At 42.5% G+C, this 25019-nt stretch overlaps 1 protein-coding gene across 1 annotated transcript in view; it reads right to left on the bottom strand.

Moving 5' to 3' along the window:
- The window catches only part of METTL15 (methyltransferase 15, mitochondrial 12S rRNA N4-cytidine), a 642275-nt gene that overhangs the window by 107697 nt on the left and 509559 nt on the right, over positions 1-25019 (bottom strand). The window contains exons 4-5 of the mRNA XM_075326543.1: positions 18834-19025; positions 12389-12567 (exon numbers count right to left, since the gene is read on the bottom strand). Coding sequence (XP_075182658.1) covers positions 12389-12567; positions 18834-19025 — 371 coding nt within the window. The remainder of the gene's footprint in view (positions 1-12388; positions 12568-18833; positions 19026-25019) is intronic.

Here is a 25019-nt window from a genome sequence, read left to right as displayed (position 1 = left end):
AGAAATGCTGCCGTAGTGAACAAGAAACAGTGGAAAAGAAGGCTTACTCTCAATCAGTGGACTTAATATATTTATAGTATTACAGTTACAGGGAAGTCATCGTCAGGCTTGGGCACCATTTGTACCACCATAGCTTGGCAGACTTGATTTTATTGTTTCTAAAATGACCATTTATAATGTGAGGAGTAAGAAAAATAACTTTGCAATCATGCGCTTTAAGCTAACTGACAAACTCTCCATGTCAGTAGTTAATTTTAATCCAGCTTGAAATGTTATGCATGAGCTATTCGGCCATATTCCCAGATGTGACATGTGCACTGTATGTACCAGTTACTACCTGAATGTAATGGGATGGAGGACATCATTCAATTCTGATGAGGCGCGTTAGTGGAAATGAGTCCTACAGTCTTAATAGCTGCATCCAGATGACTCTTTGTAGGTCGTTTGCAAACTCCTCAGAGTTCTTATTTGTAGGGTATCTTTAGAAACATGTTAATGTCATGAATACATAAAGACAGGATATGGTGGCCAATTGACGCTTTTGAAATGTGGTGCTGGGGAATTATGTTATCAATACCATGAGTGGCAAGAAAAACAAACAAAACAATTTTTGAACAAATCAAGCCATAAATGTCATTACAAGCGAGAATCATCAAGCTTGTCTACTTTTGGACACATCATACTCACCGGAGTAGGATATCATGGTTGGAAGACTAGATAGAATAAGGCAAAGAGGAAGACCAGCAAACCAATGGCTTGATACAATGAAGATAATGGTGGCAAAGATGCTGGTGGATCTATCTAGGCTCCTACAGATTATTCATCCATCCAGTCTCCATGGCTCATGATCGATAAAAAAATGGTGCCCAAATTGTTAATAGATAATGTTAAAATATTGTTTACTCCCCTCTTGCTCAATATTGCCAAATTCAGAATACCCCTTTTAATAAATGGGTATATCCATTTCAGACACACCAAAAGATCTACAGTCACAACACGGCCATAGAGTGTATATTGATAATAGAATTGAATTCTTATGACTCACAGTGGTAAGGTCACTGGACGCCAACTATTCATCATGTACATTTGGAAACTTCTTACATTTCTAGAACTTCCTTGAACAAGCAGCACAATGGTATTTTTAAGCGCTAAATGCTCTGCCTTTATAATCGTTTATGCCTGGGTTACCAACTGTAAAGTCAGGGGTCAATGCATAAGCAGGAACAATACAAAGTGTTTAGTAGGCTTCCAATAGTGTTGGCTGCCGGTATGTTTTTATTATGTAGCTATACCTACAGTATTCAAGGAATTGTGAGCTCTGTATGTGAAAAATTGAACTGAAATCTTTTCATAAATACATTATGTATGCACATTACATCACAAATATTTAAGATTTAAAAAAACATATTGTGACCATAGATGAACATTCACTTAAAATTGTATATTAAGATAAATGGAATCCAGTCAATAATAGTTACTTTAAAGGGTAATAACTATAACCAATAGTCCTGTAATATACCTCTTAATTGTTACCATTCAATTAATTTTCATTTCCCTCTTTTAATGATGTACATTTCTTTTGGATTAAGAGTTATAACAATTGGAATGCTCCATCTAATGATCTCACACTGGTTTTAGATGGTTTATACTGAGCCGAATCTCTGCAGACATGGTTTTCGATTTTTAGAGGACAATTTTGACAGCAAAAAATAAAGAAATATGTTATTATTTAAATTTTTTAGTATTATCTATCTTTTCATATAGTGGTAAGCTTAAAAAAAATAATGGTAAGTAGAGATATTGCATCTGTAGTACAGGTTAGTTAATATTGCAGTGTGTATTGGATTTACTGTAAGTGTAGCCCTTACCCAATAATAATCTTTTTCACATTCTCAGATCATTACGGCATGATAGGTAAAATTCCATTTGTACCAACAACCTCTACTGAACTGTAAACCTCTGATTGCACAGAACATAAGTCTATATATGGAAAAGTATGGTATTTCAGATTGTGCAAAGACCAATCTTTAAATGGGAACTGTACTTTCACTATTTTTGCATAAATCAACAAAACACATGAATATAATAAACTTTGTAATGTAATCTGCTTCCTTTCCCACTTATTGGACAACTGGTCCCCTCCCCCTGCCTCCTGGACTTATCATGCATTCTGAAAGAATAGCTAAACTCTTTATTTCTCAAAATAAAATGGACTGTAAGCTCACTATGGTGTCAGTTTACATAACCTATTAAACTCTATGAAGAGGAGAGAGTGATGAGCAGACTAAGGAAGCAAGTAGAGAAAGACACCAAAAAAATCATCCTGAGTTTTCTAACAAGTCTTCTACCTCATCTTAATGCCGGATTTAGATCTAGGAGGGTTGATCCTGCTGACAAATTTTCTTTAATGGGTTAACAGCAGAAATTGGAGATTAGGTGTATAGCGATCAGAGCACAGGTTTGCAGTTAAAATCAGATTCTGGCTGTATAACACAGCTGGCATCTCTCCAGTATGGTGCAGGTTCACCTCCTTAACTCACTTCATACACCCACACCTGACCTGCACTATACATGTATTGCTGGATATCAGAAAGTTGTGAAGCTTCTGTTGGTTATACTTGTACTTTTAGGAGCAACTGTGCATGGTTCAGCAAATCTTAGTGGGCACATTCATATGGGATCCAGAACTTAATATTCCCATGAGGATTAAAAAGACAGATACGGAGTTCTTGCCTAAAGGGACACAAGATGCATAAATGCTGCCCTGAATTATAGACATGTGCAGAATAGGCATTTCAGTCAAAGAGGAAATCACAAAAAGAACAATCTCTGAAAATCTGACATACCATATGCATAAGCTGAAAAAGTGAATTTTTCCACAAGTTTAGCATTAAAAGCATATTCAGACAACAGAACTTCTCATAAAAGCATAAAAAACAAAACTTGAATAAAACTATTCCCACATCTACTTTTTTAATGGAATCTGCATGTAAATTCCATTACATCTTTACATATTCTGTTCTATGTTTTTACGGTTTGTTTTGACGGTTTAGAATTCAATATATGACGTTCAGCTTAAAATGGATAGCACAAATTAGTTATCTGATCATTTGAATATGTCCTAACAGGTATGTTTTAATTTAGGATTCATGCATATGGCAGAGTCAAGCGCAAAAGGGTCATTTTGGTGGCATATGTCATCCACATGGACCGGTACCAGTGATGAGCAAGCACTACCATGCTCCGGTGCTCAGAACTAGTCAAAAGCAGTTGAATGCTCGAATGGGCGCAACTCGGGCACCCAAGTATAATGGAAGTCACTGAGAAGATTCAAACATTTTTTAGAGAAATCTTCTGTAAAAATGGTTGAGTCCCCATTCACTTCCTTTATACTTGGGTACTCGAGTCATGCCCATGCGAGCATCCGACTGCTCATTACGACTACCAAGCACCCGAGCATGTTGATACTCACTCATCACTACTCGGTACTTTATACTCATAGTCACTCTATGTTCCAATATGTGGCTCTGTTATATTGCATTGCTTCCAGGAGAGGCTAGCTGTGTAATACATAACTTTTAGTAGATACCTTAAAACATATGTCTGGCATGTAAACTCACAAAGGATAGGCAATAAAGTACAAGGACTAAACTATCAGTGTAAATAAATTATTTTTATATAACCGTAAAGCTGTCATCATATGACTGTAGAATAGCAAGGGACAAGTGGCTCCTAAAATGTCCCTCACACTACTGGACCCTAGGCTATCCCTGTCCTCATGATTACCCCTGATGGTGAAGATGCCTGAGTCTCATGCCTTGCTATACTCCGAAATAAAGCAAATATGCCCCCTCACCTCGCAGGGAAGGAAGGGGCAGAAGTGTAAGGGAAAACAGAGATTTAGACAGACAGAAAAAACAGAAGCTCAGTCACACTGCACACTGTCTGAAATAACACTAAAAAACTAACGTGAAAAGGAAGTGATGAAAGGTAGAAATACAAAGACCAAAGACAAAAAAATGGTTAACAACAAAACCACTCACCACTGTGGAGCTTACGTTCAACGACTAGATCTGACAAGTATCTCATAGATAGGAAATAATGTAATGAAAAAAAGACAGGTGGACTCTAATGCTAATGCATGCAAACCATGAATGTAAGAATATAGATATGCATTACTGCTAAAGGAAACCTAAGAAAAAATGAGATATTTAGCATACAAAAATGGCCATTTTTGTATGTGCCCAATAGCCACGTCAAGGCAATCTGAGAATACTGGGTACCTACACTGAACTGAAGCCTCACTCCAAGTTTAAAAACCTCCATGTGTATGGGCATGTAGGAAACTGCTACTAGAGAATAAAATCACCTGTAACTAATGAAGTCGGGTTACACAGTAAGAAGGCATGACCCCTTAATCCAGACAAAAAGACTAACAGCACTCCCTATCATGCATAACTGAACATGACCTATAATGACAAAAAGACAGTTGTACTATATAATACTAAAGCATGCAAACCATGAATGTAAGAATTTAGACATGCAATACTGCTAAAGGAAATCTAAGAAAAAAATGACATATTAAGCATAAAAAATGGCCATTTCTATATCTGCCCAGTAGCCACATCAAGTCAAGTTTCATAATATTGGAAACCTATTCTGAACCTGTTCAAACTGAATGTTAGGGAGAACCGTTAGTCTTTTTGTCTAGGAAATGATGTAAGACACCGTTCTTCACATGGTATGTAAACCAACCATTATAACATGGCGCCTGATACCGATTTTAATTTTCACAGGTTATGCAGCACCATGCGAATCTGAGAGCTTTGCCATTGCAAATTGATCACATTTTTTCCCCTATTATCTTTATTGCATACTCTCCTGAAGATTTATTCCTCTTAAGGAGGAAACAAGTCAGAAGGGCCAACTTTTCTTGGGTTAGATATTGTTACACTTGGGTTCTGCCCTTGTCAGGATGGAAACAATAATGGAGCACAACAGGGTATAAATACCTATCTCCATTTTTTATGCTTCCGTTCCTGTTACGTATTGAAAGTTTCGTCTCAACTACACTTTGGGTGAGATCTACTCTTTTCTTTTATGTGGCACTTTATTTACACTGATGGTTTAGCACTTGCACTTTATTGTGTATCCTTTGTGAGTTCATATGCCAGAAATATGTTTTAAGGTACCTATTAAAAGTAAGTTAGATTTTACTTCTCCAAGCTATACAACTATTATAATTCCTGAGAAGAATTCTTTACCCCATATACCTCATTGTGGGTTGTAGCTCTGTTTTTAGCTGCGTAATACAGTATCTGGTGAAACTTAACATAAATTAAAAAAATAAATATTGCTCCTTCTGCCTTTGTATGAAATTGTAGCAAATTAAAGTACAAGATGTGCCCAAAGACTTTTATAGGCATCGTAAGACAATTTAGTACAGGTAGGGGTATGTGTAGAGTAGTTGTATTTAAAGAAGTGCTTCTAAAGCGGGCTTTACACGCTGCGATATCGGTACAGATATCGTCAGCGTGGGTACCCGCCCCCATCTGTTGTGTGACACGGGCAAATTGCTGCCCATGCCGCACAACATCGCCCAGACCAGTGAACCGCCTTCTTTCTAAGGGGGCGGTCCGTGCGGCATCACAGCGACGTCACTGAGCGGCCGCCCAATAGAAGTGGAGGGGCGGAGATGAGCGGGACGTAACATCCCGCCCACCTTCTTCCTTCCTCATAGCGGCCGGGAGGCAGGAAAGGAGAGCTTCCTCGTTGCTGCGGCGTCACACATAGCGATGTGTGCTGCCGCAGCAACGAGGAACAACTTCTTTACTGCTGCAGTAACGATAATTGAGAATGGACCTAAATGTCACCGATGAGCGATTTTGCACGTTTTTGCGACGATGCAAAATCGCTCATCGGTGTCACACGCAACAACATCGCCAATGCGGCCGGATGTGCGTCACCAATTCTGTGACCGCAATGACTCCGCATTAGCGATGTCGCAGCGTGTAAAGCCCCCTTTAGCCCAACTAATACAAATGCTTAATTTTGATTGAAAAAAAAAATAGTTTAAAGAGGATATTTTACCAAAATTTTCATGCTCAACTGGACATAGGATGTAATAATGGCTGCAGAGTTGAATAAAGCATTGAATAAAACGAAATATTAGCAGACAAAGTCTGGCGCCTAATTTCTTAACTATTTTTTATTTTAAATTCAAGTGGGTGTTATCAGACAACATTCACTTTTTCTCCCTGTAGGATACTGTCCAAGCATAAACAGACAGCAGCACTCAAAGAGAAAAAAAGCACCCCCACTATAGCTTGGAGCAGATTTCTCAGTGTAAGTCATATAATCACAGACAGCCCTGATCTCCGATTCTAATCTCCCACATGAGTCAGTGTAGGGGGAGGGGTAGTGCAGCTGAGTTTAGCTGTGTCTCATTACAAACCCTTCTATCATCTCTCCTTATTATTGAGTGTCAGTATTACATTAATGTCTGCTGTGCTCAAGCAACTTATAATCACTCTGCAATGAGCTCAGGGCTGTCATTACATTTCACAAATAAGTAACCTGTCTGTTCTGGACTATTCCTGTACGAAATGTAATGAGACCCTGCACAGATCTTAACATTGAGCAATTATACGTTGAGCACAACAGACTGACAAACATATGGACAGGTAATATGGGGAGGGCCAATGCAGGAGAGTTGACTGTATAAGAAGAAGTGGAGAACTCACAGAGAGGTTTGCATCACACAGGTAGAAGAGAAGACCGGGTTTATGCCGCGCTAAAAACCACTGATGCATGTAAATTAAAAGATTTCCTTTTTATTGGACAGTTCCTACGCGTTTCAGAGACATCCGTCTCCTTCCTCAGGAAAAGAAATCAACAGATGATTTATTTTCCTGAGGAAGGAGACGGATGTCTCTGAAACGCGTAGGAACTGTCCAATAAAAAGGAAATCTTTTAATTTACACGCATCAGTGTTTTTTAGCGCGGCATAAACCCGGTCTTCTCTTTTACCTGTGTGATACAAAATTCCTCTCCCGGGGCTGCAGCTAAACCACCGGGCACTCACAAGCTATCATAAGGGGTTGTGACAGGCACAACCTCACCAGGTGAGTGCTTCTTTGTCTTGTCTGTCCACCCTCATACCGGGTAAGACCCTATTGCGCTTTTTTCCCCTTTACAGTTTTAGAAAGGTTTGCATGTGACATAAAACTCAGCTGTACTGCCCCTCCTCTAACACTGACTCATGAAGGAGGTTAGACCAGGAGATCATAGCTGTCAGTGATATATCTCACACCTTAGAAACTTGTTCTAAGCTATGGTGGGGCATGTTCTTCTTGCCTTTGAGTACTGCTGTCTGCTTATGATTAAAAAGCATCATACAGGTAGAAGAAGTACACACCCCCAGGGAAAACTCTGGACTCATAGCCAGCTCTAATGCTGAGTCGGCTGTCAGTGCCAGGGTGGCGGTTATAGCTGCTGCTCAATATGCACTGAGTGATGACTTAAGGCACGCTGGCCCATCTCTGTGACTGAAAGCATTAGACTGCCAGGAGGAATACATTTCCATTCCTCCCAGCAGCAGGGCTCTATGTGCAGGGAAACAGGCAGCTTCATAATGCTATTAACCTGCAGATTAACCCCATATCTATAGGTTAATATTGTTTTGGTTTCTTTTACCCAACAAGCTTCATTTTATCTTGCCTATTCTGGCCTAATTGACATTCTTAAACAACAGATTACGTAATCCCAACACCTTTAGGCTATGTGCGCACACTGCGTCTTTTTGACGCTGCGTTTTTGTGCGTTTTTGGCCGCTAAAAACGCACAAAAACGCACCTGCGTCAAAAAAACGCGGCAAAAAACGCACGCGTTTTGCCGCAATTTGGTGCGTTTTTTGCTGCGTTTTGCTGCGTTTTTGCTCACTGCGTCTTTATGCGTTTTTTATCAGTGAACAAAAAAAAAGGTCTGATGTCATTTCCTTCTTCAATGTGTTCTTCATTCTCCACTAGTGTATGCAGAAGAGCAGACAGCTGCAGAACTACAAGGCTCAGCATACTCCATCCAATAGTGTATGCAGGAGAGCAGACAGCAGCTGCAGAACTACAAGGCTCAGCATGCTCCATCCAGGACTATATGCTTGAGGGAGAGTCAGGGGGAGCAGACCTACAAGGCTCAGCATCCTCCTTCCAGGACTGTATGCAGGATTTCTTTTCCCCCCAAACAAAAAAAATGACGTGGGCTTCGCCATATTTTTGTATGCTAGCCGGGTACAGCAGGCAGGTACGGGCTGCCCCCAACCCCCAGCTGCCTATTTGTACCCGGCTGGGAACCAAAAATATAGGGAAGCCCTTTTTTTTAAAATTATTTCTTGAATTTCATGAAATAATTTTAAAAAAAAATGACGTGAGCTTCGCCCAATTTTTGAGTCCAGCCGGGTACAACTAGGCAGCTGGGGATTGGAATTCACAGTGCAGGGTGCCCATGCTTTCTGGGCACCCCCGCTGTGAATTGCAGTCCGCAGCCACCCCAGAAAATGGCTCTTTCATAGAAGCGCCATCTTCTGGCGCTGTATCCAACTCTTCCAGCTGCCCTGATGCGGGGTGGCTCGCTGGGTAATAATGGGGTTAGGGCTAGCTGTATAGCTGGCCCTAAGCCCGAAATTCATGGTGTCAAGCCAATATTAGACATGGCCACCATGAATTTCTAGTAAAGATAAAAAAAAACACAACACACAGAAAAATATTTTTATTAGAAATAAAACACAACACAATTAGTGACTCCATCTTTATTGAAATAAAGAACCCCCCCTCCGCAGTAATCCTGGGTCAGGGTCCCGCGCCGTCCAATCCGGATCCAATATCATCTGATCGGTTTGCTGGAAGGCAAAGCGATCAGATGATGTGCCAGGATCAAGTGCCTGAATCCCATCACACATCAGATGATTGTATAAAAGCCGATTATACAATCAGCTGATGCATCGGTGCAAAAAAAAAAAAAAAAAAAATAATACTCACTTATGTGCTGATTACCGGCAGCTCCTGCAGCGATGGGGCAGGAGTCTGATCCCGTCCGATCGCTGCAGCAGCTGCTGGTAATCAGGGATGAAGTCTCCTGACGCATCCGCTGATACCGGCCGGGCGCCCGCGTCACCGCGATACTTACGATCACCTGATGCGTCAAGTGACTGCATCAGGTAATCCATCGCCAGGTCCTGCATCCATCGGAGGTTTCCCGGCCGTCTGCACACAGCCGGAGCGGGGGTGGCGATACCGTGAGAGGAGATGGGAGCGGGCATGGCACTAGTCTTCAGACAGGTGAGTATAACTTTTTTTTTTTTCTACTGTTAACTTTTGTTTTCGCAGGCGCTTCCACCTCCTGCCTGTACATGGCGTCGCACGGCAGCATACATGCACAGGACGGGAGGTGGAAGCGGCGGAGACGGTACCGGGAGGATTCACGCTTCTGTATATACTGACAGAAGGAATCCTCTTCCTGTACACGTCACTTTACTACCCACCTCCTGCGTTTATAGCTGCGTTTTTGGTCTTCAAAACGCACCAAAACGCAGCTATTTGCGTTTCTCATTGCGTGTTTCAACATCCCATTGAACTCAATGGATGAAAAGCGCAGTGTATAACGCGGGAATAATTGACATGCTGCGTTTTTGTGGCACCACAAAAACGCAGCTGAAAAAAAAAACCGCTGTGTGCAAACAGCAAAAATGAATACTCAGACTTTGCTGGGGAAGCAAAGTCCTGCAGTTTTGAGGCCAAAAACGCACCCGAAAAACTCGCAAAAACGCCGCGAAAAACGCACTGTGTGCACATAGCCTTACTCGAAGACAACAATCAAGCCAGATTGCGTAGGATTTGGGCATGGTCTTGACTTGTCTGTGCAGTGTCTTAAACTCCATGACTGCTAACAGATATTTTACATATGGCTTCTATGTAATATGCTCTTGTTTTATATCAAAATTAGGCATCTAATTAGTGTAATAACCACAGTTTTGGAGAGCACAAGAGCATAACAGTATGATATTGGTGGAGGCTTTAGTGCCAAAAAGCACCGGACAGGCTCTCTTTAAGTCATTGAGTCAATATCGGCATTGAGTATAATATATGCCAATGATGGAATTTAATACAGTTATGGTTCATTATGTGTATCTATAAATATACATATATATATATATATATATATATATATATATATATATATATATATACACACAGTCAGGGCCAGAAATATTTGGACAGTGACACAAGTTTTGTTATTTTAGCTGTTTACAAAAACATGTTCAGAAATACAATTATATATATATATAATATGGGCTGAAAGTGCACACTCCCAGCTGCAATATGAGAGTTTTCACATCCAAATCGAAGAAAGGGTTTAGGAATCATAGCTCTGTAATGCATAGCCTCCTCTTTTTCAAGGGACCAAAAGTAATTGAACAAGGGACTCTAAGGGCTGCAATTAACTCTGTAGGCGTCTCCCTCGTTAACCTGTAATCAATGAAGTAATTAAAAGGTCTGGGGTTGATTACAGGTGTGTGGTTTTGCATTTGGAAGCTGTTGCTGTGACCAGACAACATGCGGTCTAAGGAACTCTCAATTGAGGTGAAGCAGAACATCCTGGGGCTGAAAAAAAAGAAAAAATCCATCAGAGAGATAGCAGACATGCTTGGAGTAGCAAAATCAACAGTCGGGTACATTCTGAGAAAAAAGGAATTGACTGGTGAGCTTGGGAACTCAAAAAGGCCTGGGCGTCCACGGATGACAACAGTGGTGGATGATCGCCGCATACTTTCTTTGGTGAAGAAGAACCCGTTCACAACATCAACTGAAGTCCAGAACACTCTCAGTGAAGTAGGTGTATCTGTCTCTAAGTCAACAGTAAAGAGAAGACTCCATGAAAGTAAATACAAAGGGTTCACATCTAGATGCAAACCATTCATCAATTCCAAAAATAGACAGCCCAGAGTTAAATTTGCTGAAAAACACCTCATGAAGCCAGCTCAGTTCTGGAAAAGTATTCTATGGACAGATGAGACAAAGATCAACCTGTACCAGAATGATGGGAAGAAAAAAGTTTGGAGAAGAAAGGGAATGGCACATGATCCAAGGCACACCACATCCTCTGTAAAACATGGTGGAGGCAACGTGATGGCATGGGCATGCATGGCTTTCAATGGCACTGGGTCACTTGTGTTTATTGATGACATAACAGCAGACAAGAGTAGCCGGATGAATTCTGAAGTGTACCGGGATATACTTTCAGCCCAGATTCAGCCAAATGCCGCAAAGTTGATCGGACGGCGCTTCATAGTACAGATGGACAATGACCCCAAGCATACAGCCAAAGCTACCCAGGAGTTCATGAGTGCAAAAAAGTGGAACATTCTGCAATGGCCAAGTCAATCACCAGATCTTAACCCAATTGAGCATGCATTTCACTTGCTCAAATCCAGACTTAAGACGGAAAGACCCACAAACAAGCAAGACCTGAAGGCTGCGGCTGTAAAGGCCTGGCAAAGCATTAAGAAGGAGGAAACCCAGCGTTTGGTGATGTCCATGGGTTCCAGACTTAAGGCAGTGATTGCCTCCAAAGGATTCGCAACAAAATATTGAAAATAAAAATATTTTGTTTGGGTTTGGTTTATTTGTCCAATTACTTTTGACCTCCTAAAATGTGGAGTGTTTGTAAAGAAATGTGTACAATTCCTGCAATTTCTATCAGATATTTTTGTTCAAACCTTCAAATTAAACGTTACAATCTGCACTTGAATTCTGTTGTAGAGGTTTCATTTCAAATCCAATGTGGTGGCATGCAGGGCCCAACTCGCGAAAATTGTGTCACTGTCCAAATATTTCTGGACCTAACTGTATATATCCCAATATTATCTAACCATGAACACAAACATAATTTATTATTAAATCTTCTTCTACCCCCACAGTTCTAATAAACACGTGAAAACGTAACTCAGCCCTTGAACAGCTTTAGCCTTTTTTCATGATAAATCACGAATCAGGCAAACAATGACAAGGCTGAGCCACGAGTGCAAATGTGACTTCTGAGCAGCCATAGTGATAAAAATCCCCATCTGCTGTTATGGATGCATCTTCTGTTTCTATGTTAGATAATTCTACAAACAATTCTAATTGATCAGTGAAAGATGTCCACCACCATGAAAACCCCCCAAAATGGACCTAAAAATATATAATCAAAATATAATAACGAATCAAGAGCATGGTTGACATCAAAGAGGAATAGAAAGGATTAAATCTTGAATGATTTCAAGGACAAATAGATCCCTCGGGGACGTTAGGGATTAATTTTTTTTTCAGACACAGTACAGAATTAATGAGAGTACCTGCAACAATGCTTGCGAGCTGCTGAGTTCTGGTGATGGGGTATATGCTACGTGCCTGTACGATAGCTGAAGCTATTTTCTTGGCGTGTTTCTCCTCCCCGTATGTTTTCAGGATAGACGCAAGCGCCTGTTGATCTAAAGCATTCACAACATCAGCAGCGGTGGGCATGTCAGGATACCTACGCACAAGGAGAGCCAATTAGTTCCCTGACGTTAGTTTTCATTGACAAGAGGTGAAGCTTCATAGCACAGAGACATAAGAAAGCAAAAATGTACAGAAAACACTCTTACTCTGCATAGGTGTGCCTCCGAGGGTTTAAAATAACTCAAGGCAACCGTCCTGAATATCAGAAATAGATGCTACCCTCTGATCCACCTACTTTTAGTTTCTTTTTCTGGAAACATTTTTACATAGTGGAATTGAAAACAACCATTAATAAAGACATAGCAGAGTTCAGTTTGCCAGATGCAGCAGTCCATGTTCTCTATACTATTGGAAGAACTCATTATATCAGTGCTTTCCATGGTGATGCAGGGAAACCAGTTGCATTATAGTATATCGAGAAACAATGCAGTGCCAAAAATTAAAATAACAATAGCAGCACTCTTACATGGTCAAAAAAGAGCAATAAGAAATGGCTTCACGGAGGAAAACTCAGCTGGAACAGCACAAACCAGCCGAGAAAAAGTTTGGTGCTGGTGAAGTTCACTATATAACCCCGTATATCCTGGGCCATAAACGGACCATAGAGAGGGACGTATTTCTCCAATGGCCACTGCTCTGTGCTTTCCCATGTAGGAACTGAGTTCATCTTGTTATTAGATGAATGTATTATTACAGGGAACCAATCACCAGGATTTTTGTATATAACCTAAAGCCAGTGCTATACTGGCACTATCAGGCTGAGTCTCTACATACCTGTAGTGGTCAGCTCGGATGTTTAGGTTTTGAAATCCAAAAAAGTAAAGTTTATAACCTCATCATCTTCTTGAGTGACAGCAGCTGAGAATCAGATAATATCTGGGGGTATTCAGAGTTATCCCCTTCCCCTGTTAGAATTAGCATTATTATTATAGAAATGATTCACTTTGTCTGTTGCAGGACCTGTGCTGAGGTCATACCCATGTGACCTGGTATCCAGATTTGTTGGCTGAGGCCCCACCCCTTTTGGTCACATGGGTATGACCTCACACAGGTCCTGCAACAGATAAAGTGAATCATTTGTAGAATACTTATGCTAATTCTAACAGAGGGAGGGGATAACTATGAATATATTATCTGCTCCTCAGCTGCTGTTACTCAACAAGCAGCTAATTTTATAAACTTTACTTTCTTAGGTTTCAAAACCTAAACATCCGAACTGACCACTACAGGTATGTATATAATCAGGCTGATAGTGCCAGTATAGCACTGGCTTTAGGTTATATATGAAAATCTTGGTGATTGGTTCCCTTTAACTTTGGTGTCGACCAGAACCCTTGAAAGTGCTACTATGAAGGCATTTAATCAAAATATATATTGCTTGCTGCCCTCATATTTTATGCTGTTTCTCCAAGAACCATGTACACAATTGTAAAATATTACATGTGTGTGTGTTGATATACTCACCTCATCGCTGTCAACTCCTGAGATCAAGCAATATTCTGCTCCTTTTCTCAGTGATGCCATTGCTCTTCAGCCTATCTGGCTAACTATATGTGTGAGCTCAAAGTCTCTTTTAATATGTAAATCTATAGAGCTTTTTTCTGGCGCTATATAGACTTACATTGTAAAAGCCACTTACAGATAACGAAGAGCGCAGTGAACCCAGGGAGTCTGTAGAGCCGTGAAATCACTGAGATCCTGAGGGAAAGGAGAGATCGCTGGATTCAGGAGAGAGGCTGGGGAGAGGGAGAGGTCACTGGATCCCGAAAAGAAGGTGGAGAGAGGGTAATGGAGAGGGCGCTGGATCCTGGAGACAGGGTGGATAAAGGATGAGGCCGCTAGTTCCCAGAAAGAGCGTGGAGAAAGGGCGAGGCAGAGGGTGCTAGTTCCCACAGAGAGCGTGGAGAAAGGGCGAGGCAGAGGGTGCTAGTTCCCAGAAAGAGCGTGGAGAAAGGGCGAGGCAGAGGGTGCTAGTTCCCACAGAGAGCGTGGAGAAAAAGCAAGGGAGAGGATTCTGGATCAAGGAGAGAGGGAGAAGGGAAGGCAAGGAAGCGGGCACTGGATCCCAGAGAGAGGGTGGAAAGAGGGCAAAGGAGAGGGCACTGGATCCCAAAGAGAGGGTGGAGAAAGGGCAAGGGAGAAGGCACTGGATCCCGGAGAAAGGGTGGAAAGAGGGTGAGTAAGAGGCTGCTGGATCCCGCAGAGACAGTGGAGCTAAGGCAAGGGAGAGGACGTTGGATCCTGAAAAGAGGATGTAGAGAGGACGAAGGTGCTGGATCCCGGAAATAGTATGGAGATAGGGCAAGGGAGAGGGCGCTGGATCCTGGAGAGAGGCAGGAGTGAGGGCGAGAGAGAGGGTACTGGATCCCTTAGGCAGAGTTTGGAGAGAGTGCGAGAGAGAGGGTGTTGGATCCCGGAGAGAGGGTGCAGAAAATGTGATGGAGAGGGAGGAGGAGCCTGAAGAGCGTGTGGAGAGAGGGCAAGGGGGAGGGTGCTTCATCCCGGAAAGAGGATGGAGAGACTGCACCGTATCCCAGAGAGAGGGTGGAAAGAGGGATTGGGCACTGTATCCCAGAAAGAGGGTAGAAAGAGGGTGAAGGAGAGGATTCTGGATCCCAGAGAGAGGGTAGAGTGAGGGCGAGTGCGCTGGATCACGGAGACAGAGTAGAGGGAGGGTGATGGAGAGACTGTTTGATCTCAGAGAAAAGGTAGAAAGTGGGCGAGAGAGTGAGAGAGCTTCATCACGGAGAGAGGGTGGAAAGAGTGCGAGGGAGAGGACGCCGGATCCTGGAGAGAGTTCAGAGAGGGGGCAAGGGAGTGGGTGCTGGATCCTGGAGAAAGGGTAAAGAAAGGGTGAGAGAGAGGGTGAGGGAGAGGGCAGTAAATTCCGCAGAGGGTTTGTAGAGAGGGAAAGGGAGAGAGTGCTGGATCCTAGAGACAGAGTGGATAGAGGGCAAGGAAGAGGGCGCTAGATCCAGGAGAGAGGGTGGAGAAAGGGTGACAGAGAGGGCACTGGATCCTGGAGAGAGGGTGGAGAGAGGGCAAGGGAGAGGGTGCTGTATGTCAGACACCGGGTGGAGAGAGTGCGAGGGAGAGGGCGCTGGATCCCGGAGAGAGGGTGGAGAGAGGGAGAGGGTGCTGGATCCCGGAGAGAGGGTGGTGAGAGGGCAAGGGAGAGGACTTTAGATCCCAGAGAGAGTTTGCAGAGAGGGCAAGGGAGAGGGTGCAGGATCCTGAAGAAAGGGTGTAGAGAGGGCATTGGATCTCGGAGAGAGGGTGGAGAAAAAGCAAGGGAGAAGACACTGGATCCCGGAGAGAGGGTGGAGAAAGGGCGAACGAGAGGGTGCTGGATCTTGGAGAGAGGGTGGACAGAGGGCAAGGGAGAGGGTGCTGGATCCTGGAGAGAGAGAGGGCACTGGAACTCGGAGAGAGGGCAAGGGAGAGGGTGCTAGATCCTGGAGAGAGTTTGGAGAGAGGGCAAGGAAGAGGGTGCTGGATCCTGGAGAAAGGGGCGAGAGAGAGGGCAGTCTTTCCCAGAGAGAGTTTGGAGAGAGGGCAAGGAAGAGGGTGATGGATACTGGAGACAGGGTGGAGATATGGTGAGGGTGCTGGATCCAGGAGAGAGGGTGGAGAGAGTGCAAGGGAGATGGCACTGGATTCCAGAGAGAGGGCGAGGGAGAGGGTGCTGGATCTCGGAGAGAGGGTGGAGAGAGGGCAAGGGAGAGGGGTCTGGAACCTGGAGGCAGGATGGGGAGAGAGGGCGAGGGAGTATACTGAATTCCAGAGAGAGGGTGGAGAGAGGGCGCTAGGTCCCGGAAAGAGTTTGGAGGGCAAGAGAGAGAGTCCTGGATCCCGAAGAAGATGGTGATGAGTACATTAACAAATTGCCACTACATACTATAAACAGTACATATACACAGATTTGTAAAAAAAAATAATTCTTGGGAGGGCGTCTTAAAAGTACCACTCTAGATGGGTGGTTTTTGCACCGCCGGAGTGGTGCTTTAAATCTACGTTCCCTGATCCAGTCTTATACTCACCTGCTGCTGTCTTAATCTGTTTCCGGCATAACTCCAGTCAGTCTCCTGTGATTTGGGACCTGCCAGCAGCTCTAGTATTTCGTGGAGCGCACCGGAGGTCTCAACTTAATACAAGTCTATGAAAGCCTTGTTCTGGCTCTCATAGAGACGCATTGAGACATTGTGATGTAACTTCTGAGTTCTGAACAGTCAGAAGTTACAGTCATAAGATAGCGCTGCGGGACAATAGCAGCATCGGTAAAGGCTGTAAGGTAACTATATGACAAGTGGTTTACATTTAAAATAATAGAGTGGTGCTTTAAAGAAGTTTTCCAATGTATCAAAAGGACATGTCCTTATTGTCAGAGGCTGGTTTTCATCTTGGGGAACAGTGTAGAGGAAAACATTTATTTCATTATCCTCCAATGCAATAAATAGTTAGAATGGAAGGTGCTAAGTTAACTGGCTCCTTTTCAAAGGTAAAACAAACTAATATTATTGGGGTTTTTTTACCTTGAGAAAGGTGCTAGTCTGGAGCCATAATGCATTGGTGAAATACATTTTTTCATGTTATACCATTGAGGGTTCTTGATTTTGCACAAAAGCAGCCCAGGTACCATGATCTCTGCACTAAAGTGAAATCCTGGAAGATGAATCATAAGGGTGAAAGGTATTTTCCCAACAAAATATAGTGAGAGGGTTAAATTTGTATCTACCACAATCTCTTTATTAGTCACTAGGTTGATTTCTCTCATGTACTTATGGGAATAAAACTTGGTCGACTGACTATTTTTGTTATTTTGCAGCCTACGTACTGGAGGAGGAATTTAAGATAACAGTTACTACACACTCTCTGTTCTCAGCATACGAAGGAAAAGTGGGAGGGGGAGCTTCTTTCCTCAACAAAACTTTATAATTGGACTTTGACTGCCGCTGTCTGCTCGTTGTGCTCTTTCTGCACTTTTCTTCCACATTATTTCTGATGTGATTTGGGCTTTATAAATTGGCTTGACAATTATCCTACAATGAGAGTGGTACAGGCAGCTTCCTGTGTATTTGATGGGACACAACAAATTTTGTATATTTCTGATGTGCATTTGTAGAATTCCTTAGGATGCATACTGGACATACCATTGGAAAAATGTCTTAGCAAGTGATGTGACAAAAGGAATATTTAAAGGGAATCTGTCACCAGGTTATTTTCTACCTAATCTGAGAGCAGCATAATGTAGGGGCAGAGATCCCGATTCCAGGAATGTGTCACTTAATTAGAGTTTTATCAGCAGGAGATTATTAATAGAGGACTAGCAATCCTGCTGCACAGTAGTCCGACCAAGGCTCACAGGACTCAGCACAAGGCGGGGTGCAGACCCTAGGACAGCGGGACACTTTATGATCAACTGTTAATTCTGCCAGGCGAGAAGACCTCCAGGGTCCATCGCCAACCCAAAGAGTCTGAAGCATCAGCAGTGAAGAGGGGACCGGGAACTGAACCCCTTAAATAGTCCAGGCTGCCTGCAATAGGACCAAGACTGAGGAGAAGGGACTCCCAAGCAACTCTAGGCCACGGGAGCCAATCAACAAGTGTGCACGGAGGACAGCCAACCCAGGTCACAGCTGGCACAGAGAACAAGGGGAGCGGGAACACCTGTAACCGGCACCAGCGGGTCCAGGTACCAGGTCAGTAAAGGCAAGTTGAAACTGCAATACCGGTGTGGACTGTTTCCTTTGCGCCTCTGCACATATACTGACTGTCCCCCATTCATTGCCCCTTCCCCATCCACTGCTGGGGCCTAGCCCTGCTTGTGGAGGGCCCAAAACAGATAAGCTGAACTACTCCATCAGGACCCTACAGCGGCGGCCTCAATAATCTGGCCGCACACCCCAAGTGGCGTAGTCGAGAACTCTTTCATTTTTTTATTTCCCTTTTACTTTTATTTTTCACCCCTTTTTTCTGATGGCTGGCACCCCAATGGCCTCGGTACCAGCCACGGCCGCAACTACGCCTGTTCCCACTGCACACCGTACGCCTGGGATCGGGTACCCCACAGCCCCTGGGGCATCACAATGTCAGGATCAGGAAGTTTCAAAAACAAAAGGGCTTTATTTAAAGGATGACACACCAAGCAGAGACAAAAAATGAGATAAAAATGCAGCATCAAAAATGCAATGAAAAAAATACAAGTAAATTACAGGGTAAATAAAAGCAAGAGAAACAAAGCAGCAATATACAGCAAATACAAACTTTATTACTGTTTTTTATGGGTTAAAAACTACTTACCTGCTATGGTCCATTCTCATGTCTAAGGGGCCATCCTTACTCAGTGAAAAGCCCCTTTCAGGCATGTCAAACTGCATGGATGAGCACCCCGCATCAATAAGAACGCCATCGATTTCCCCAGGTTGGACACCCACAGAGAGAAGTAGATTCTCGCATTCACTGAATCTTCCCAATAATGGCTGGATATTATACCTGGTTTCAAATAAACAGAAAAGAAAGCATGTATTTATTAAGCGTGCAGTGACATTTTGGTTAGTGTTTAAAGGGGGTTTTCATGCTTGGGGTTAAAGTCTGTAATCTCTTAATGTGACAGGATGTCAGGATTCTCCGGTTACAGCAAATATGTGATTTTCATACATGAAGTTAAGTGCCGACTAGACATGACCGTCCTTGCTCAATACTAGTACATTGCGTGATGCTGGACATGTCTACTAGGAATATGTCTGGAAAGGCTTTGCAAACCTTTTATACCACAAAAAGCATTGATCAATCGGCCCTCATGTTATAGATGACATGAACATTTGTACACATGGACGGATGGTATGCATGTATAAAAGTTGTAACTTGTACTACTTTGATCTGTTGTCATGGGTGTGTTACCGGTGACACAGTCATGCGATTTCTGGCAATAGACGGTCACAGCGTCTGGCTGCGCAGAATGCTCCCTGACTTTATAGTGTTTCTGCTGTCAGAATTAATTGCAATAGATAGCTTCTCTGCTGGATTTTCATCTCTCCCCCTTTTGGACCCAGCAGGAGCTCGCCTTCCATCCTGCTGCTGGTGATATTATTCTGTTCATTCTAGCTCTTGTTTCAAGCAGGTGGCTTGCTCTCATCTGTATTATCTTTGCTGAAATCTTGCCTGCGTCATTTGTGTGTAAGTAGGGCATATGGAGGAGTGTATACAGATGACTATATGAATGAAAAATTGTCTGTTTTTTCTCAGTTAAAAGCAGACAATTTATGCATATGTTCATCTGAGCATAAGGCTCTAAGCTCAGGCAACACAAAACTTGTGTATTACCATATAGCTACAGATCAACAGAGAAGCTATGGAAAAAAATGGTGAAACCTTTAATTAAGAGATATTTAAATTTTAGATGCATTGGGCTTTCACAAAAATGCACAAACCCAAAATTACCCTCCCCTCCTTGAGCCCAAATCTATCACATACTTGTAGTCATGAGACTGCTCACTCACAACGGAAATATCGAAAAATCGTTACAACGTGCGTCCTGCACACTGTCAAGATTCAGCAGTTTGCAGTCACATAGAGCCACTGCAAACTTTCTACCTTAGACTGGACAAATCCTTTAAGGGCAAATAAACTAGCATATAAAGATGTTAAATGGAGTTCAAATCCATTGTAATACAGCTATATAAATCTCAGACTTGGCATATACCATTTATAAAAATTCCAGGGTTTTATAGTAACTTATAGACTGCAAAATACTGTAACCATAATCCTTGAATTATTCAGTTCTCAATCAAACACTTGGCAATATATATTCAGAGGCATCCATGTTGTCTCCTAATTATAAACCCCTAACTAACCACAGAGGTTCTTATCACCCTAAAATAAATGACGTGGCATCCTCAGTCCATTATGGATGTCCCTAGTATTTCCCTACATGTTCAGATAAAAGCAAATAGTTAACAAACATTGTAAATTGTCTAGTTTTTCAAGTTTTTTAAGGACAAACTATCAACACGATAATGTAAAGTAAAGACATGGCTATAATGGTGCTGTAATTGTGATTAAATTGATACCTTGGGGGAAGAAATCCACTTTGTGGTTCTTCTTTAATCAACATTTTAGCTTTTTGCTACTTATATTTTGGTGTACAGGGTCCGGACTGTACACTGGGTCATCTCCTCCCTGTCTGTGATTCCCCGTCCCCTCCGCTGCCTCCGGTCTGTCAATGAGCTGCCTCCTCTATTTGAAATGTTAGCAGTGACCTTTCATTCACAGAACGAAGGCAGCAGAGGGGCTGTATCAAACATGGGGGGCATTGTATCAATTATGCTTTGGAGTTAGGTTACAGCCAATGGCAAGTGCAACATTTCATGGGTAGAGGGAAAAATGGATTCAATTAAATTTCAACAAATTATTGATGGAAACATAACACCATCTGTAAAAAGTTGAAGTTGAATAGATGGCTTCTACAAATGGATAATGATCCTAAACACACGTTAAAATCCACAATAGACGACCTCAAAAGGTGAAGGTTTTACAATGGCCCTCACAGTCCCCTGATATGAACATCATTGAAACTCTGTGGTTAGACCTCAAAAGAGCAGTGCATGCAAGACAACCCAGGGTGAAAATCCCTCAAACAAGAACTGAAAGACTCTTGGCTGGCTACAAAAGTGTTTACAAGCTGCCTGTGATACTTACTAAAGGGGGTACCACAAGGTACTAACCATGCAGGGTGCCCAAACTTGCATCAGCCCATTTTACTTTTTTGTTCCTTTAAAAATGTAAAAGATGAAAATAAAAAGAAATGTTTTGCCTAAAATACAATGGAAATGTATCATCTTTAACTTTATGCCGTTCTAGAGATCATTTAGTCTACAACTTGCTTAACTGTGCATAATAGGCTCCCAAAATTCTCAAACCCTTATAAAAATACAAATTTTATTAATAATCATTAAAAGAACTCCATATACACACAAACAATTTACAGGGTCAGATAACTACTTAAATGGTTAATACAAATGCCAAAGGGACGGTTAGGGAAAAAGACCTGCTATTTCAGGGAAGTGACTATTTTCTAATCCCCTTTTTGTCCTTTGTTGTTTTTCCAATGAGCATTTACAACGGGGACTACTAGCACCAATTGTAAGGACATTGAATGTCTTTTGGTGGTAGAAATTTTGTCTGCTATTTACCCAGTCCTGTTACATATACATAAGGATTGTGGTGGCTCATTTCTGTGATACATTTAAATATCACAGATTAACATATGAGCTGATTTGTGCAGTACATATCCTTTTCATCTTTTTATGTGGTTGTAAATCTTAAATTTCCTTGGGTCAGGAATGTAACGGACGTAACTAAATTATATTATATACATTCCCCAGACTCTAATACCCCTCTCTTATCAATTTGGGACGGTTTCTTCTCCTATCCCCCTTCCTCCTCCCTCCCTCCTTATCTTAGGGTGAGGAAAAGGGCTAGTCGACGCGGAACGCGAGTGCCCGGTAACTTAAGGTGTCATACCCTCCGTTGTTAGGTAGGGACACTGGTATCACTGAGGGTCATCTGAGTTTTCCTCAACCCCCCCCCCTTTTTTCCCTAACCGTCCATTTGGTATTTGTATTTACCATTTGAGGGGTTATCTGACCCTGTCAATTGTTTGTGTGTATATGGGGTTCTTTTAACCCCTTAGTGACGGAGCTAATTATCACCTTAATGACCAGACCAAATTTTGCAATTCTGACCAGTGTCACTTCATGAGGTTATTACTCTGTAACGCTTCAACGGATCCTGGTGATTTTGAGATTGTTTTTTCATCACATATTGGACTTAATGTTAGTACCAAATTTAGGACAATATTTTTTGCGTTTATTTATGAAAAAAATAGAATTTTGGCAAAAATTTTGAAAATTTAGCAATTTTCAACTTTTGAATTTTTATACCGTTAAACTAGAGATTTCTGTGACACCAAATAGTTAATAAATAACATTTCCCACTTGTCTACTTTATATCAGCACAATTTTGGAAACAAAATATTTTTTTGTTAGGAAGTTAGAGAGGTTCAAATTTTATCAGCGATTTCTCATTTTTACATCAAAATTTACAAAACCATTTTTTTAGGGACCACATCACATTTGAAGTGACTTTGAGAGGCCTAGATGACAGAAAATACCCAAAAGTGACACCATTCTAAAAACTGCACCCACCAAAGTACTCAAAACCACATTCAAGAAGTTTATTAACCCTTCAGGTGCTTCACATGAACAAAAGCAATGCGGAATGAAAAAAAGCAAAAATTAAATTTTACCTAAAAATGTTGCTCTAACCCAAATTTATTCACTTTTAGAAGAAATAACACAACAAAATGGACCCCAAAACTTGTTCCCCACTTTCTTATGAGCGTGCCGATACCCCACATGTGGTCAGAAACCTCTGTTTGGACAAATGGGAGGGCTCGGAACAGAAGGAGCAATATTTGAATTTTGGAAAGCAAATTTGGCTGAAATAGATTGCGGGCACCATGTTGCATTTACAGGTCCGCTAAGGTACCTAAACAGAAGAAACCCCTCACAAGTGATGCCATTTTGGAAACTAGACCCCTCAAGGCTTCTATCTAGGGGTATAGTGAGCATTTTAGATCCACAGGTACTTCACAGATTTTGTTAACGTTACGTTGTCATATTGAAAATTTTAATAATTTTCTCAAAAATGTTGCTTTAGCATCAATTTCTCACTTTTTCAAGAGGTAATTCCAAAAATTTGACCTCAAGGTTTGTTAACCACTTTTTTATGAGCGTGGTGATACCTCACATGTGGTCTGAAACCTTTGTTTGGATAAATGGGAGGGCTTGGAACGAAAGGAGCAATATTTGAATTTTGGAAAGGAAATTTGGCTGAAAAAGATTGCGGGCACCATGTCGCATTTGGAGGTCCCCTAAGGTACCTAAACAGCAGAAACCCCGCACAAGTGACCCCATTTTGGAAACTAGGCCCCTCAAGGAATTTATCTAGATGTTTGGTGAGTACCCTGAACCCCCAGGTGCTTCACAGAATTTTATAACGTTGAGCCATGAAAATAAAAAAAATAAAATTTTACCACAAAATTGTTATTTCAACCAGGTAGCTTTTTTCACAAGGGTAACAGGAAAAAAATCACCATGAAATTTATTGTGCAATTTCTCCTGAGTTTGGTGATACCTTATATGTGGTGGAAATCAACTGTTTGGGCGCATGACAGGGCTCGGAAGGGAAGGAGCGCCATTTGACTGCAAAATTGGCTGGAATCAATAGCGGACGCCATGTTGCATTAGGAGAGCCCCTGAGGTGTCTATACAGTGAAGCTCCCCAACATGTGGCCCCATTTTGGAAAATAGACCCCTGAAGGAATTTATCTAGATGTTTGGTGAGTACCCTGAACCCTCAGGTGCTTCACAGAAGTTTATAATGTTGAGCCATGAAAATAAAAAAATACATTTTTACCACAAAATTGTTACTTCAACCAGGTAGCTTTTTTTTTTACAAGTCTAAAAGGAAAAAAAATCAGCATAAAATATATTGTGCAATTTCTCCTGAGTATGCTGATACTGTTATGAACCGGCGCTGCCATAGCCGCAAGCAACCTGCTGCGGTTCCTGTTGCGCCCAGGCGCCGGCTGCCGTTCTTGGCCGTGCCTCGGGTCGTCCAGTTGGCTGTTCCTTCCACCACGCCTAAGTGTGGAGAGGCGGCTAGTGCGCATGCGTGCGCCGATTTACCCCAGCCAGAGTTTAAGCCCGGTGTTTTGCCTAGTGAGCATGCTCAGCCTGATTGTGTTATGTCTGAGACTAAGTCCTCAGTTCAGGCTACTGAGCATGATCCCACAATTAACCCTAACAGCCTCTTTGCACAGGTACTTGGACTTCGTGCTGTGTCTAAGTGCTGGGATGTGCCTACTGAGCATGCTCAAACTGATAGTCTGCTTTCTGAGCCTGTTGCTCAGGCTACTGGGCATGCTCAGCCACTTAGTGCACCAGAGGCTAGGTCCGGTAAGGACCTCACTGAGCATGTCCGTGAGGTGGCAGGCCCTGATAGGGCAGAGGGTGTCAGGTGTCCTGATGACGTGGCAACTCCGGACTGGCTCGCAGAGGCCCGCCCCTATGATCTGGCACCTCAGTATTGGTCGTCAGACGATGACTGGTGAAGTGTTTGGGGCGTGGCTGCCATGAGGTCATCAATGACGTGGCAGTTCCGGATAGGTCGCATTTGACGTCACTGATGACATGGCACTCTGCTATTGGACCTTGGTGGTTCCACCCTGGGTTTGGGGCGGACCCAGGTTATAAAAGGGGCTGGAGACAACATGGAGGTGCGCAGTCTTCACTTTTGCTCAGTCAGAGCACACCTCCATGTTAGAGCTTCATTGCGGCATAAGCCTATGTTGGGAGGCGGTAGGTAGGGTTAGGCGAACGGTGCCTGTCACGCCAAGATTCGTGGCTCGGCACATCAGGGTCA

This window comes from Anomaloglossus baeobatrachus, chromosome 10 (genome assembly GCF_048569485.1).
Source record: "Anomaloglossus baeobatrachus isolate aAnoBae1 chromosome 10, aAnoBae1.hap1, whole genome shotgun sequence".
In the NCBI taxonomy this organism is placed as follows: Eukaryota; Metazoa; Chordata; class Amphibia; order Anura; family Aromobatidae; genus Anomaloglossus; species Anomaloglossus baeobatrachus.
The sequence above is the reverse complement of the archived record's forward strand: the minus strand, read 5'-3'. Positions and strand labels throughout refer to the sequence as shown.